The 14479-nt window shown below is 39.2% G+C and overlaps 1 protein-coding gene and 1 pseudogene across 1 annotated transcript in view; one reads left to right on the forward strand and one right to left on the reverse strand.

The window, feature by feature from the left end:
* The window catches only part of LOC101434497 (cilia- and flagella-associated protein 221-like), a 220772-nt pseudogene that overhangs the window by 75016 nt on the left and 131277 nt on the right, over positions 1-14479 (forward strand).
* Positions 1-14479, reverse strand: part of LOC101427756 (cilia- and flagella-associated protein 221-like) — a 94567-nt gene that overhangs the window by 53205 nt on the left and 26883 nt on the right. Inside the window, exons 7-11 of the mRNA XM_058301133.2 lie at positions 7409-7512; positions 5453-5612; positions 2975-3095; positions 2773-2884; positions 2459-2567 (exon numbers count right to left, since the gene is read on the reverse strand). Of these exons, the coding sequence (XP_058157116.1) occupies positions 2459-2567; positions 2773-2884; positions 2975-3095; positions 5453-5612; positions 7409-7512 (606 nt within the window). The remainder of the gene's footprint in view (positions 1-2458; positions 2568-2772; positions 2885-2974; positions 3096-5452; positions 5613-7408; positions 7513-14479) is intronic.

Here is a 14479-nt window from a genome sequence, read left to right on the forward strand (position 1 = left end):
ACAGAATTGCCACATGATCCAGTAACTCCATTCCTAGGCATATTTTCAACAGAAAACATACATCCACACAGAAACTTGTACACAAATGTTCAGAAAGCATTATTCACAAAGGCGAAAAGTGCAGACAACCCAAGTTATCAACTGATAAATGGATAAACAAAATGTGGTCTATCCATACAATGGAGCCATAAAAAGTAATGAAGTAGTCATACATGCAATAACATGGATGAACCTTGAAAACTTTTTGCTAAGTGAAAGAAGCCAGTCAAAAGACCACATATTGTATGACATCATTGATATGAAAGCATCCAGAAGGGGCAAATCCATAAAGACACAAAGTAGATGGGTGGTTGCCAAAGGCTGCTGTGGGGGGTGGGAAATGAGGAGTGACTGACTACTGTGTCCAGGGTTTCCTTTAAAGGCGGTAAGAAATTTTCTGGAATTAGTGGCAAAGTTTGCGTGATATTGTGACTACACCAAAATCTACTGAATTATACACTTGGAAGTGGTGAATTTTATGTTATGTGAATTGTTTTATCTCAATAGCAAAATCTGGCATGTAATGTATCTATCATAGAGCCTGGCACATGTTCTGAATAAGTAGTTGCTCTGATTTTTAAAAGGGGGAGGGTAGTCTGGGGAACTGTTTTTAGACTAAAGGAGACTAAAGAGATGTGAAAATGAAACACAAATTATATGGTCTTTGATTGGACCCTGGATTCCCACTATCCCAAAATGAAACAAAACAAAACAAAAACCCACCCCAGTTACTGGGGAAATCTGAACTGATTAAGTAGTATTTCTATATTCATGTTAAATTTCTTGGAAGTGATCATGGTAATATAGGAGAATATGCTTGCTCTTAGGGAGCTACATGGAGCTTCAAAATATCTGTAAGTTACTTTCAAATGGTTCAAGAAAAAAGATGGTGTATGCACATGTCTGTGTTTGTGGCCGTGTGTGTGTGCACACAAGAACAAATAGTGAGTGAACTTAGGCCAAGTGTTATTACAGGTTGTTTTTTTTTTTTTAAAGATTTATTTATTTATTTAATTCCGCCTCCCTCCCCCAGTTGTCTGTTCTCTGTGTCTATTTGCTGCATCTTGTTTCTTTTGTCCGTTTCTGTTGTCTTCAGCTGCACAGGAAGTGTGGGCAGTGCCATTCCTGGGCAGACTGCACTTTCTTTCGCGCTGGGTGGCTCTCCTTATGGGGTGCACTCCTTGCATGTGGGGCTCCCCTACGCGGGGAACACCCCTGCGTGGCAGGGCACTCCTTGCGTGCATCAGCACTGTGCATGGTGCAGCTCCACACAGGTCAAGGAGGCCCGGGATTTGAACCGCGGACCTCCCATGTGGTAGACAGACGCCCTAACCACTGGGCCAAGTCCGTTTCCCTATTACAGATTTTAAATCTGTCAACATAAACAGCTGACATAGTTAAGATCTTTACTTGAATTTAGAAGGTGATTTCAAGGACGTTACAGATCAACATAAAAGGAAGGAAATGCACCAAAGCATTAATTGGGGTCATGCTGGGAGGTGGATATTGGTGACCTTTTTTTTTTTTTACCTTCTCTATATTTTTAAAATAATATTTTCAGGTTTCTACAATGACAACATCTCAGGATTTTATAATCGGAACAATTATGTCTTAAAATTATGTTTAGCTACTTAGCATAACTGTAAAAACAGACTTTGCACTGAAGAGAAGGTTTTTCTGTGAGAAACAGAGGCCTTTCCCCATTAAAATGGGGTAGCAAGGTGTTGTAAGCACCGTTTTTGAACGTCTTTGAGATTAAGATGTTCTTGTCTGTCTGGGAAATGTGAAGGCAAGGGCAGGGATTAGAGCATTTCTCAATGACACTTTTGAGGAGTGTATTTAGCTCTTTTAAAGTCTTTCTAAAGTTGACTTTAGCCAAATCTTTGTTATGTTGAATATGCTGGGGATGATCCTTTTTTTTTTTTTTTTTAATTGTGGAAAGGTTCCATTTTGATCACAGAAGCGTAAATAGGAATTCTTGCATGTGAAGTTTCAAGCCTCTGCCGGGAGTCTCCCACTTCTTCCCACCAGGGCTGGCATCCTGAGGGCTCCAGGGGCTCGAGCTCGGGGCACAGGGGACCATGGGGGAGTGAGAGGGGATAGGGTGAGATTTGAGTGCCCAAGTCACCAAGCTCTCTCCTGGAGCAAGGAGGGTGCTGCCAGCAGTGTCTCAGCCATGCATGGAACTCCACTGCTGCCACCAATCGGTCTCGCTTAGGTAGAGTGTGGTTTGATCACATTAATTTACTCCAAATAGAAACACCATTTGGAAATAGAGTCATCTTTTGAGCCGAGACAACAATCAAATACTTCAAAGGGCATAAAAAGTTATTACATTTCATTGTGTCCCACATATAAAAAGGGTTCATCTAAAAAGAATCATACAGCAACTTGACGCAAATAACTGATCAGTATTTACCACTTAAGGTGATTTTCGATTTCTTCTTGAGTGTCCTGTCTGACTTTCTGTTCAAACAGTGCTTCCCTCATTTCTCTTGTTTTTGAAATCTCATTGCCTTGGTCCAAAACTGAAGGAAGAAGAAAACAATGATGATACGATTATACCAGGAATCAAATCGGAAGCATTTGCCAAAAGGAAAGTACATTTTTAATGGCAAAACATAACGGCTACCTAACCAAGTCTTGTTGTTGTTTGCAAACAGTAAATGTGACAAGCAATCATTTTTTTTCATATTCATCCAGGGGTTGATTTATGATGGATATATTGGTTACCTTTTCTTAATTCTTTAACCTTCATTTTTCCTGGTTCTTGGTTTAAAACAGTTGCTACAGCAAACGGATTTGATAAATTTACTGGAAACCTCAAGTTCTGGTATTCAATTTCCTAAGAAACCACAAGGGGTGGGGGGAGAAGGGATAATTATTTTGCTCTGTATCATTCCTTCCATCATCTGTAGAATAATATCCACTTTACCTTACACTTTTGAGGCTTTTGCTTTGCTGGACAGCTGCGAAAATGCATACGTGGCACTATCTTTTCTGGAGGAACGCCTACTTTCTTAGAAAGAGTATTTAATCTTTCAAATTCTTCTAAGCTGTTTTTTAAAACAAATATTAAATTAGTATATAATCCATGATTCAAGCTCCTGTCTTTATGCTCCCTCTCATAATACCATGACTTATAGTCGATTATATTACAATTAAACTGAAAAGAATTGCCTGCTAAAACAGTGGTGTACTAAAATAAATGTGATATCAGAATATCATAATCCCACCAAGAGCTGTTTTTCCTTACATTCTTAAAGAAGCAAGTGAAAAACATGGTATGCTGGAAAATGCCCTCATGGTCCAGCATAATTTACAGGCTGTTGGTTTTCAACAGCCAAATTTACTTTTGTAGCAAAAGAATGAATATGCCCACTCTTTATGGAAAGGTCTTAAAGAGATTCAGACAAACGTTTCAGATCTTTTCTAAACTGAAAACTGCCTTTGGACAGATGTAGGTGGAGCTGGTCCCAGTCCCAAGGCTGCAGAAGATACTCAGGGGACCTGGGTTATGTTCAGAATTGTTTTATAGGATGGCATGCCTCCATGACATAACAGACATTAGATAAGAATATGCTAATATTCATCCATTCTGACAGTCAATATGCATTTGCTGAGCACCTACTGAATACTCCCCATTGGAAAGTAAGGGCTGTTTGCTGGCAATGTCAGATTTAACATCCACCTATGGAAGATGTCCTCCCAGGTCCATGGCGAGGAATCACCTGTCGTTTGGCAAGACCATATGGACTGACAGGCGCTGATGTGCAGTGATGAGGAGCTTAGCTAGGGACTCAGCTGCAGGCCCCCATCCATATCTCAACAGACCTTTGTTATCACCTCGGCTGTGAAACACAGGGGAGCAACAAAACCTTTGCAGGGGGATGTGAGGCACGGTTCCCTAAAGAAATCTAATTGCTAGTGGTGAAGACGGAAATGAGGCATCTAAGGAGGGGATACACTAACAAGGTACATGTGGAATTCGGCAATGCCAAAAACTTAGGACATGGTAAGTCCATCACACACTCTACACGCAGACAGGAAAAGCAATCTGTGACATTTTCAGAGAGTGCTGCAGCCAGTATAATTTCTGTACTTCACGATGCAATCTATATGTTATCATACTATCCGCAGTCATGGGAGACAGGCAGATCTTGAGACCTAGTCCTTGAAAATGTCAAAACTGTATTAAATAAGGCACAGTCTTTAATTCATTGGGAAATAAGGCACATCTGCATTTGTTTGGTGCTTCTACATGTAGAAGATGCCCTCATGTATTGAGAGCATGTGTGTGGGAGGATATGCACGGGTCAAAATCCTACTTAAGTGCTGTCTTCAACAAACGCCCTTCTATGTTACAGCACATGACATGAGATGGCAAGTGGCATTTTGTTGACCCCCTTATCTGACACCGGACAACTTAGCACTATTTGCTTTTAGTCAATTCTACTTGTCTATTGCTTGAGTGATTTTATTTCTACCTTGGCTTTTTGTAGGATATGCACTCACTAATATTCCATAGTTAGGTTAGACTACTTTGAACTGCTAAGAAGAAAATCATGGTATAAATGTAAAATAAAGAATGGTGTTAGTTTTATACTTTGGTGTGCTCGTTACTCCACTTTTAATATGTCTAATGATATTAATAGGAGCTATGTATCTAGCAATGAAAGGAAAGAGGAAGAAATCAAGGTATTTCTTTTTCATTTGCAAGATAATTTTAAGGATTTTCTAAGGGCAGTATTTATACTGTGTCAACTTTTCCTTTTAACTTTTATAAAACTCATGGCTATTAGAAAACAACTTGCAATACATATTGGGATATAAAAATATCAGCTTATGTTCAAGTGAAAATTGAAGTTCAGTAAATACTGGTAAGAAGTAAAAGTTCCATTTCACATCTTTCTCTTCTCATTTGAAATCTGATGGGGCTTTTTAAAAAAAATTTGTGTGACACATTTTAGTTTCTACCTTATATCGAAGTAACTTGTTCTACACAACTTACTTCTGCTCCTTGGTCATGAGTATCTTGAGGGCATGGGCTGTTTCCCATGGTGCTTTGCAACTGACACTGCACACAGCAGGCTCTCAATGAATTGTAATGTTGTACTTCAACTTTTAAAATAATTATGTTATGTTGGCCGCCTTGTAATTTAAATTTCTGACAGTAATATATGCATATAGTCAAATTTTCACTGTCCATCAGTAGTAATAAGTGAAAAGAAAGTAACCCTTGCAAACCCCTTTCTCTCAGACGTATTACTGTTACATTTTATGCATGCTCATCATTCTAAATAAGTTTTTGATGGCAATCTTTTATAAGACAGAAAGATAGAATGGAAGAAATGAAGATTTGAAGTTTGAAAGAAGTTTTAAAAATAAATGAAACATGTGAAAGAAGCCATACTTTAAAGACATGTTGGGATAGCAGGTTCCAGTGAATACACATTCGTATGGTTGAGAGTTGAACTGTGAAATCCATAACTGCACTTTTATCTGTGCAATCCCATACTGAAATGGTGTAAACTTAATAATCACATTCACCTTCCCATTCGCTGGAATTATTCCTTAGAGGAAAGAAAGGAGAAAACATGATACTCTTTATTGCTAAGTTCATTCAATATAGTCTTCCCATGATAAGAATTTCTATATTCTTTACAATCGTCTTCTCGATAAATACACCTGAATAAACTTCTGCATGTTCACATTGATCTCATTTGTCAATTATTCCATTAATCCTTTATAATAACTTTATTGTGGCAATTATAAATATCTATATACATATCCATCAGCATTAGTAAATCAGAAGTAAACTCTCAGAACAGTAATCTTCAAGCTAATTGCCAGATGTCAATTTTAATGCTCCAAACAAGGAAAAACTGGGAACATACGTAAGCTTTGTGCCCAAACAATTCATTTCCCTATATTTTTGTGTAATTCAGTTCTCTGCTTTCAATTCTTCAGATGGAAAACTATTCTCTCAGAGATCAAACATCACTCTATACCAAACCTATTTCTCCTTTATATCCCTGGTACCAATGGAGCTCAGAACATAGTAAATGCTCAATAAGTGTGGAAAGGAAAAAGGAAAGGAAGGAAAGAGAGAGGGAAGAAGAGTCAAGGTCCTAGGTCTATAGGGCTAGTGTTTTCTCTGACTTCCACAGAGGCTTTGGTTTCCTTTCTAGAATGAGGTCTTCTGCCCTCGCACATCTGGTCACCCCACTGTCCCCACAGAGGCCTTGCACATTCTCTCATAAATGCCTAAAGATCAGTTTGTTCACCTGGAATACCTCCTTCTTGTCTATCCCCTTCTCTGAGGGTTATACTACTCTCCTCTTGCTACATTCTGCCCCATGCACCTCCCATTCAGCCATTCAACAAGCACTTATTGAGCACTTACTGTGTACCAGGCACTCTTTTAGGAACCCGAGATACAGCAATAAACATGGCAAAGTCTCAGGTCTCACAGAGACTCCAGAGCAGCACTGAGAACTATGTCCTTTGGGGCAGGCAAAGATGGATTTTTCACATCACACATGACACAAACCTATTAAAACCATCACGAAGATTCTGAACTCTTGGAAAGAATATTCCCATTTTATTTGAAATTGAATTAAAGGTGAATACCAAGGATGTACCAAGAGCTAAAATTAGAAATGACAGAGGATTCACTTCAGCTTTTAAGCACTGATAATGGACACAGCTTACCTGGATATTATTATAAAGTATTGAGTATTAAAGTTATACCAAAGTCCACTTTTCCCAATCCAATGCCACCTCTTCTATGTGGACAAAGGGTATGGGGAAAGGCAGGAAGAGATGAGAGGTGGAGGCGTCTTCGGGACATGGAGCTGCCCTGGATGGTGCTTCAGAGGTAATCACCGGACATTGTAAATCCTCACAGGGCCCACTTGATGGAATAGAGGAGAGTATGGGCCATGATGTGAACCAATGTATATGAGGTGCAGAGGTGCCCAAAGATGTACTTACCAAATCCAATGGATGTGTCATGATGATGGGAACGAGTGTTGTTGGGGGGGGGGGAGAGGGGGGGTGGGGGGGTGGGGTTGAATGGGACCTCACATATATATTTTTAATGTAATATTATTACAAAGTCAATAAAAAATAAAAAAATTAAAAAAAAAAAAAAAAAAAAAAAAAGTTATACCAAAGTGTTCTTATTCCCAAGTCTGCAAACCCAATTAACATTGCCAGATATATAAAATTTGTTAATGTTACACACACAAAATTACCCGCTTCAAATGTTGCTTATTCTCTCTTAGAACTTGACACCAACTTTCCAAATCCCCTTTGGTTAGAGAACCCTAAGTACTTGGAACCTGGAAATCCTGAATCTCATTACCTGATTTGGGCTCAATAGTAAAGGCACGATGAGACTGAATCAAGGCAATATGAAATTCAAAATCCACAGGGCAGCTGCACTGCAAAGGAATAACATGATTTTTGCTGCAAAACAAAAAAGAGAAATGGAAAATATTATTTTTCTTTATAACCAGCTAATTTGGTGGCAAGGGAAGACTTTCTTATGTTATAAAGTTCGCAAGAGCCCACACTGAGAGTACTTCCTGTGTGCCAGGAAGTCTAAACATTTCCCAGAATTAACTATTTTGATCCTTTGAGGTTGGTTGTTCCCCATTTACAGAAGAGGAGACAGAGGAATAAGAGAAGTTAGGTGTTCCACGCAAGGCAACACAGCTAGAACCAGGTGGGAGAACCAGGACTGAACGCAGGTCGACTACTGTCAGGTGTCTGCACTCCTGACCACTCTTGGAACTGGCTGATGTAATCTATGGATTCTCATGGTGACAGGGGACAGGTAGTCTCGTCCACGCAGCCAGATCTGAATAAACCAGCCTTCGAGGAAGCCTGGGAAACCCTGGTCTTCACAGAGCCTAGAACAGTGTTGAAGAAAACTTGCTTTGGGTTGGGTTTGATTTAAATAAGCTGGAGATTCCGTATATGGTCAGAAGTCCCGTAACCCCTGGAGAACACAGGGAGGGGCTGTGTATCCACAAATGGTCTCCACACCCAGGGTGGCAAGCCTCCTAAGGAAGCTTGAGGCTGTCACAGACAAGCACCCGGAAGCTGCTACAGCAGCCGCCACCTCTCAGAGAGCCCTGTGCTGTTCCTAAAAGCCTCTCCTCGGATCACGACACGAGTGAGGACCAGAAAGGCAGAACTTCTCAGTGATCTGTCTTAGACTCCTGGAGCTGCTGTAACAACGTACCACAAACCGACTGGCTTAAAACAACAGAAATGTATTCTCTCACAGTTCTGGAGCCCAGAAGTCCAAAATCAAGGGGACCAGCAGGGCCACCATCCCTCTGACCCTGTAGGAGATTCCTTCCTAACCTCTAGAAGCATTATCTTCCAATTAATTAACCTTCTCTTCAACTACATCTAGTGTAAAGTTTTTCTGATCTGTTGGTATTTTTTATTTCAATGGTTAAGTTTTTTTAATTCCTAAGATTTCTAAATGGTTCTTATTTTCCACCTGTTTTTAATTTCCACCTAGTTTTATTTCATACTTTGTTTTTATCTTTAAATGGAAGATTGCTGGCATTTATCTAATTGAATGTCCTAGTGTACCTATTTTAAAGTCCGGATCAAACTGTTCTACAAATTTCATTTCATCCAACCATATTCTGATTTTTGGGATTTTGGCTCTCTTTTTTAGCATGAGGTTTATTCGTGTGCTATGGAATTTGGATTTGTACATTCATTTTGAGTAAAAGGTTTCAGTCTTATACTGGGTTTTGTAATGGTGTACTGGAGTTCTGCCAGGCAGCTATTTTGGGGCTTTGGTGTTTTCAGTTACTGGCCAAGCAGGTAGCTTGGCTCACAAGCTGGATATTATTGTTCTCCCACATTCCTCTGCCCACAAAGTGCCAGGTAACAGGTCAGCAAAGATTTTTCCAACCTTCTTTCATGGGAGCTGCAAAAGTGGGGAGGCTCACTGTACCCCGGCTTTGAGCAGAAGGCCAGATTCTGATCTCCTGTGTCAGCGGGAAATTTGTGGTCTCTTTTACGCCATAGCCCACAGGAGCGAACTCCAAACCCCCATTTTCTGCTTCAGGACCTAGATCCTCCAAGGCCGTGGCTTTACCCTGATCACCAGTTAGCACTTCTCTTCCTGCTCTACAGTATTCTTTGTCTTCTTTCTGAGTTTGGCTCTGTCTTTCTGGGGGTCTCTTTTTATATGTTATCTCTCACTACTAGGTATCTGGAGCAGAAGGGGGTACATTGCAGCATAAGCTTGGTGCTGCTTCTCGTCACATGTCTCTAAATGTACTTTCCTTTTTTTTTTTCTTTTAAGGAACTAGGGTGTTTAGAATTGAACCTGGGACCTCGTAATTGGGAAGTCATCACTCAATCACTGAGCTACATTGGCTCCCCTAAATGTACTTTTGAGAGACCTACACTATGAATGCAGAGAGTTCCCAATACCTCCAGGAAATACCCTATTTTCTCATTAATTTTCACCGGCATTTGTTTTTTTCTTCCTTTTTTTAATATGATTTTTACAGAAAAGTCATGCAGAAAATACAGAGTTCCAATATTCCTCCCCTTACTCCATGCCTCATATGCAGTTTTCCCTACTAGTAACACTGTATTAGTGTGGTACCTTTGACACAATTAATGAAGTATATAATTATGTTATTAATTATGGCCCATAGGATATGTTACTACCATTTACTGTTTGTGTTTTACACTTCTGTGGTTTTTAAAACTTTTCATTCTGTTAACATATAAACCACCTAGTAGCTCCCCTTTTAACCACATTTAAATGTACAATTCAGTGGTGTTAATTACTTTCACAATGTTATGATGCCATTACTACCACCCATTACTGTAACTTCTGGTAAATTTTTGTTGACTTAAAATATATATATATATATTGTTCTTAGCAGAAATGTATCTGAGAGAGGAGAATAGTTGTCCTATAAGTACATGAGATCCCCAGTGAGGTGCACGCTTGCCTCAGATTTTATACAATCATGGCCAAGGGCCTCACATTTCTGATATAAATTCTGGATAAGGGTCTCTGTGCAGAGCAATCTCTTTAGCATCAATGAGACAAATAATTCACAGGCTTTGCTTTTGGTTTTTACCATACTCATAAACTTGTCCTAAACCAGGCTCTACACAAGGTCAATCTTAACTCTCTGAGATGCTTCCTAATTCTGGAAAACAGAGTCCACAGAGGTCATTGCAGTTTCTTATTTCTTTCTTTCTTTTTTCTTTTTGGCTTTATTTATTTATTTTTAACGTTACATTCAAAAACTATGAGGTCCCCCTATAAACCTCATCAGCCTCACCTCACTCCTCCCACATCAACCACCTCTTTCATCATCATGCCACATTCATTGCATTTGGTGAATACATTTTGGAGCACTGCTGCACCACATGGATAGTGGTTTACATTGTAGTTTACACTGTCCCCCAGTCCACCCCGTGGGTCCTGGTAGGACATACAGTGTCCAGCAACTGTCCCTGCAGTACCACCCAGGACAACTCCAAGTCCTGAAAATGCCCCCACATCATATCTCTTCTTCCCGCTCCCTACCCTCAGCCACTACCAGGGCCACTTTCTCCACATCAATGCTACATTTTCTTCCATTACTAATTACAATAGTTCCAGAATAGAATATCAGGAAGTCCACTCTAATCCATATTCTATTTTCAAGGCAGTTCAGCCTCACTGATGCTCATGCCTCACTGGGTAGACAGAAGTAGCAGTACAAGTTACCTAAGCCCCTCAAAGCATAAGCAAGCATAAGGAAGCCTTGGGCAATGCTCGATGGGAAACGTTCAACGGCCCAAAGGTGGTCTCTGAAGCTCAGGCAGGTAATTCACATATGCACACAGGCTGCATAGCCATCAGCTTGGTGATCCCAGGGCCTGCTCAGAGCTGCCCCCAGCCAAGTCAGGTCTGATGCCTAGGACTCTTCTGCTTAAAGCTGCATGTTTGCATTTTCCTGAACAGAAACAAAAAAATGCTGAGGTTTTTCCCATTGCTAATATGTGTCTAATTTTCAATTTAATTTCAGAGCCCTGATAATACCCACAGAGAAGGTGTCAGGGCTCTTGTTTAATGATGATTACACGAACCCAAAATCCTAATATAGTAACCAGTCTGGAAAAACAAACAATTTCTTAAGTGGCACAAAATTCCAGCACTATGATTCATATGGAGACATAGGTAGGGCAAGTAATACAAATTTCAATGGGCTCACTGAACTTGGCTTTCGTTGCTGCAGTTCAGACTGAAGAGGTCAAACTTAGTGAGAATGACCACTACAGTCATAAATCAAGGTAAATCTAGATCAATTTGGGTCAAAGGCAGGTTCAGCGAATATAAAACTTCGCTTATTTAGAAGTTTTTCATATTTGAAGAATGAAATCCCATTAGGTAGGGACCTGAATTAGAGTAATTCTTTAACTTACAGGAGGGTAGGCAATAAAATTATTAAAGCAGGTAGACGTTAGGACTTGGGGAGATAACCACAACCTTTCTCCTCATTATTTCATTATTTAAATATTCTGTTTATTATTCTAAGACTATGTATAAAAACTAAATTAAGTACTTTTAAAGAACTGTTCTTTAAAATCCAGCCCAAATCTTTTAAATATTAGACCTTTACATTCTGATCATGTATAAATGTATGCCTATTAGAAGAAGAGAGCAAGTTTTGCCTTAGAGAAAGTAAATACAATAAAATAACTTAAGATGAATTCGAATTTTCCGTCCCCCTTCTCAAAACAAATGCTAGAAGAGGGCAAGGCATTCCATTATTTTCTAGTTAATCATATATATAATATGTTCCTACCGTACTCTTATATTATTTACGCCATTTACATTAACATTTACCATCTTTGTCAAAGCAGTAATCAAGAATTTTTTTCTCAGAGAATGAATGATCTTGTGAACTTACTATAGATAACATAAAATTAAAAATCCTCCCGCTAAAAATCTCACTGTTGAGAAAGGGAGTGAGTAGGCTATTTTATCACAATAAGATACTGCCTCCTTTTCTGGATAATGATAGTAGGCTGACCTGGGTGATCCATGAGCATGTCAAAAGCTAACTTATTTCTGGACAGCATCATAAATTATCCACTAGTTACTATGTGTGTATAAATTTTGAGGAAAACACCATCAAGACAAAGGGCAGCCTTCCCACAAAGATATATGACTAAGTTAAACTAGACCACAAACTGTAAAGTTGTGGCACAAAGACCAAGCAAAGCCTACAGTCAGTAGGCTCAACTGTCTCATTTTAGGTTAAGTCCATTTAAGCAGGAGTTTTCTTTTGACAACTTCTGGTTGATATGAGAATCTTTTAGAGATTCAAAGACATGGATGATGATGTATCTGTATATCCTTCACTTACAAGTGTACAAGACTCACAGTCTGGGCAAGCTTTGGAGTTATATGCTATGGCAGTTTTGAAATAAGTCCACACAATCTTTGACATGCCTGTCCTTGAGAGGTGAAGTCTCCTTCCCTGGGTTCTCTGACTACTTAACTAATATCAGTATTAACAGAATATGATGCAAATGCTGCTGTCCCAGATTCTGGGTCCAAGCCTCAAGAAGCTAGCATGCTCTCACTTCTCATGGGATACTCACTCTGGAACCTAGCCACCATGTTGCAAGGAAGCCCAAGCAGCTTGTGGAGAGACTCCCGTGGGGGAACGGAAGCTCCTAGCGCTCAGTCCAGGCTGAGCTCCCAGGATGATAGGCAGCCACAGGAGTGAGCCAACCTGGAAGTGGATCTTTCAGCCCCAGCTGACTTCTGTGTGGAGCAGAGATGAGCCTTCCCCATTAGGCCATGGCCAGACTGCAGATCCATGGGCAAAATAAGTGACTAGTTTGCCCCCTTAAGCCATTTGTTTTTTTTAAGCCATGTGTGGTATTTATTACACAGTAGATAAATGGAACCAAAAATTTTTCTACTTCACTTCTTCTTCAGTGAACAATTACCTTACCCTGTTTCTGACTGCAATCTTAATTTGGCAATTTTATAGTTATTTTGTTTTGTTTTGTGTTTGGCTTTAATATGTAGCAGTCATTGTGCTTGTATCTCAGTTAACTTTCTGAACAACGCTATGAGGTAGTTTTATCATCTCTATTTTACAAATAAATAGCCTGATATATGGAGAGGTCCAACATATAAAGAGGATAGAGGTGACATGGGATTAAAGCCTAATTTCCAGAAGCTTCTCTTAACTGCTCTATTATTTCATCTTACCTAGAACTCTAAAAAGAAAGAGCTAATCACGTGTCATTATTTGCAGTATACTCTTCTCTACTGACATTCTCCTTGAAAGCAATCACTCTGTGATTTATTAGTTAGGTTTTTTAGGAGATATTTCCTTTCATTAGTCGATCAGCAAGAAAGGCCTATAAAATCCCTAGACTATTTTCTAAAATGTTACCAATCTCTTCCAAGTATTGACAAGCATGTAGAGAGAAATAAGGAAATCTGGGAATTGGCTGGCTATTTTCATTTAAGATTTAGATACAAATTGCTATATTCATACTGTGATCAAAGAAAATGGAAGAAAATCAGACACAATGATTCATTATCTGAGAAGCCAGAACCCCAACCTCCAACCCACCCCAACCTCCCAAGCGGGAAAGAATCTGAAAAGATAGAGAAGAGTTCAAGTTTCAAAGAATGCTCTTTTACCTAAGCTAATTTATAGTCTCATGAAATTTCATATGTTCCTTATCTTATTTTCAAAGACACAATTAATCTTACTGGGACTGGGGCCTCAAACCAGAAGCACAGTGGGCTCATAATCCTTAATGATAGCATTAAATAAAGATCAACATACATTTACACAATTGAACATCCAAATAACAGTACGCAATTACTTCTTACATAGAGTGAAAAACCACCTAATTTTAGATTACGCTTAGGATAGTATTAGAGGCAAAGAGATCAACATATCAATAAGACTTAGTTTTTTTCACTTGGTGGCCTGACCTTCAAGCTCCTTCCTTTCCTTTGGTTCAATTTCTTTCTCAACCTACTTAGTCCTCTCTGCCAGGAACCCTCTTGACCCCAGCAGTTTGGGAACAGGTGGAATTCTCTAATAACTTGAACTACATGTGGTCACTTCTCCATCTTCAGTAAAAGAAGTTAAGCAAGGAACTGAATTTAGAAACCGTTGGAGACGATCAAATGATATATTTGTCATCTATACAGAATATACAAAGGCTATTCATTTTTCAAAAAATAACTTTTGAAGACACCTTTAAACAATGAAGTATTACACTAAAAATAAATGTTAATAGTGAATTTACTAGAAAAGAGCAAGTTATAACTCACCAGAGTTACAGATGATATGGGATAATGAATGAATGAAATTCCAGGGAGGCTGATTTGAGATGAGAGCAGGAT

The sequence above is a fragment of the Dasypus novemcinctus genome, chromosome 7, assembly GCF_030445035.2.
Source record: "Dasypus novemcinctus isolate mDasNov1 chromosome 7, mDasNov1.1.hap2, whole genome shotgun sequence".
In the NCBI taxonomy this organism is placed as follows: Eukaryota; Metazoa; Chordata; class Mammalia; order Cingulata; family Dasypodidae; genus Dasypus; species Dasypus novemcinctus.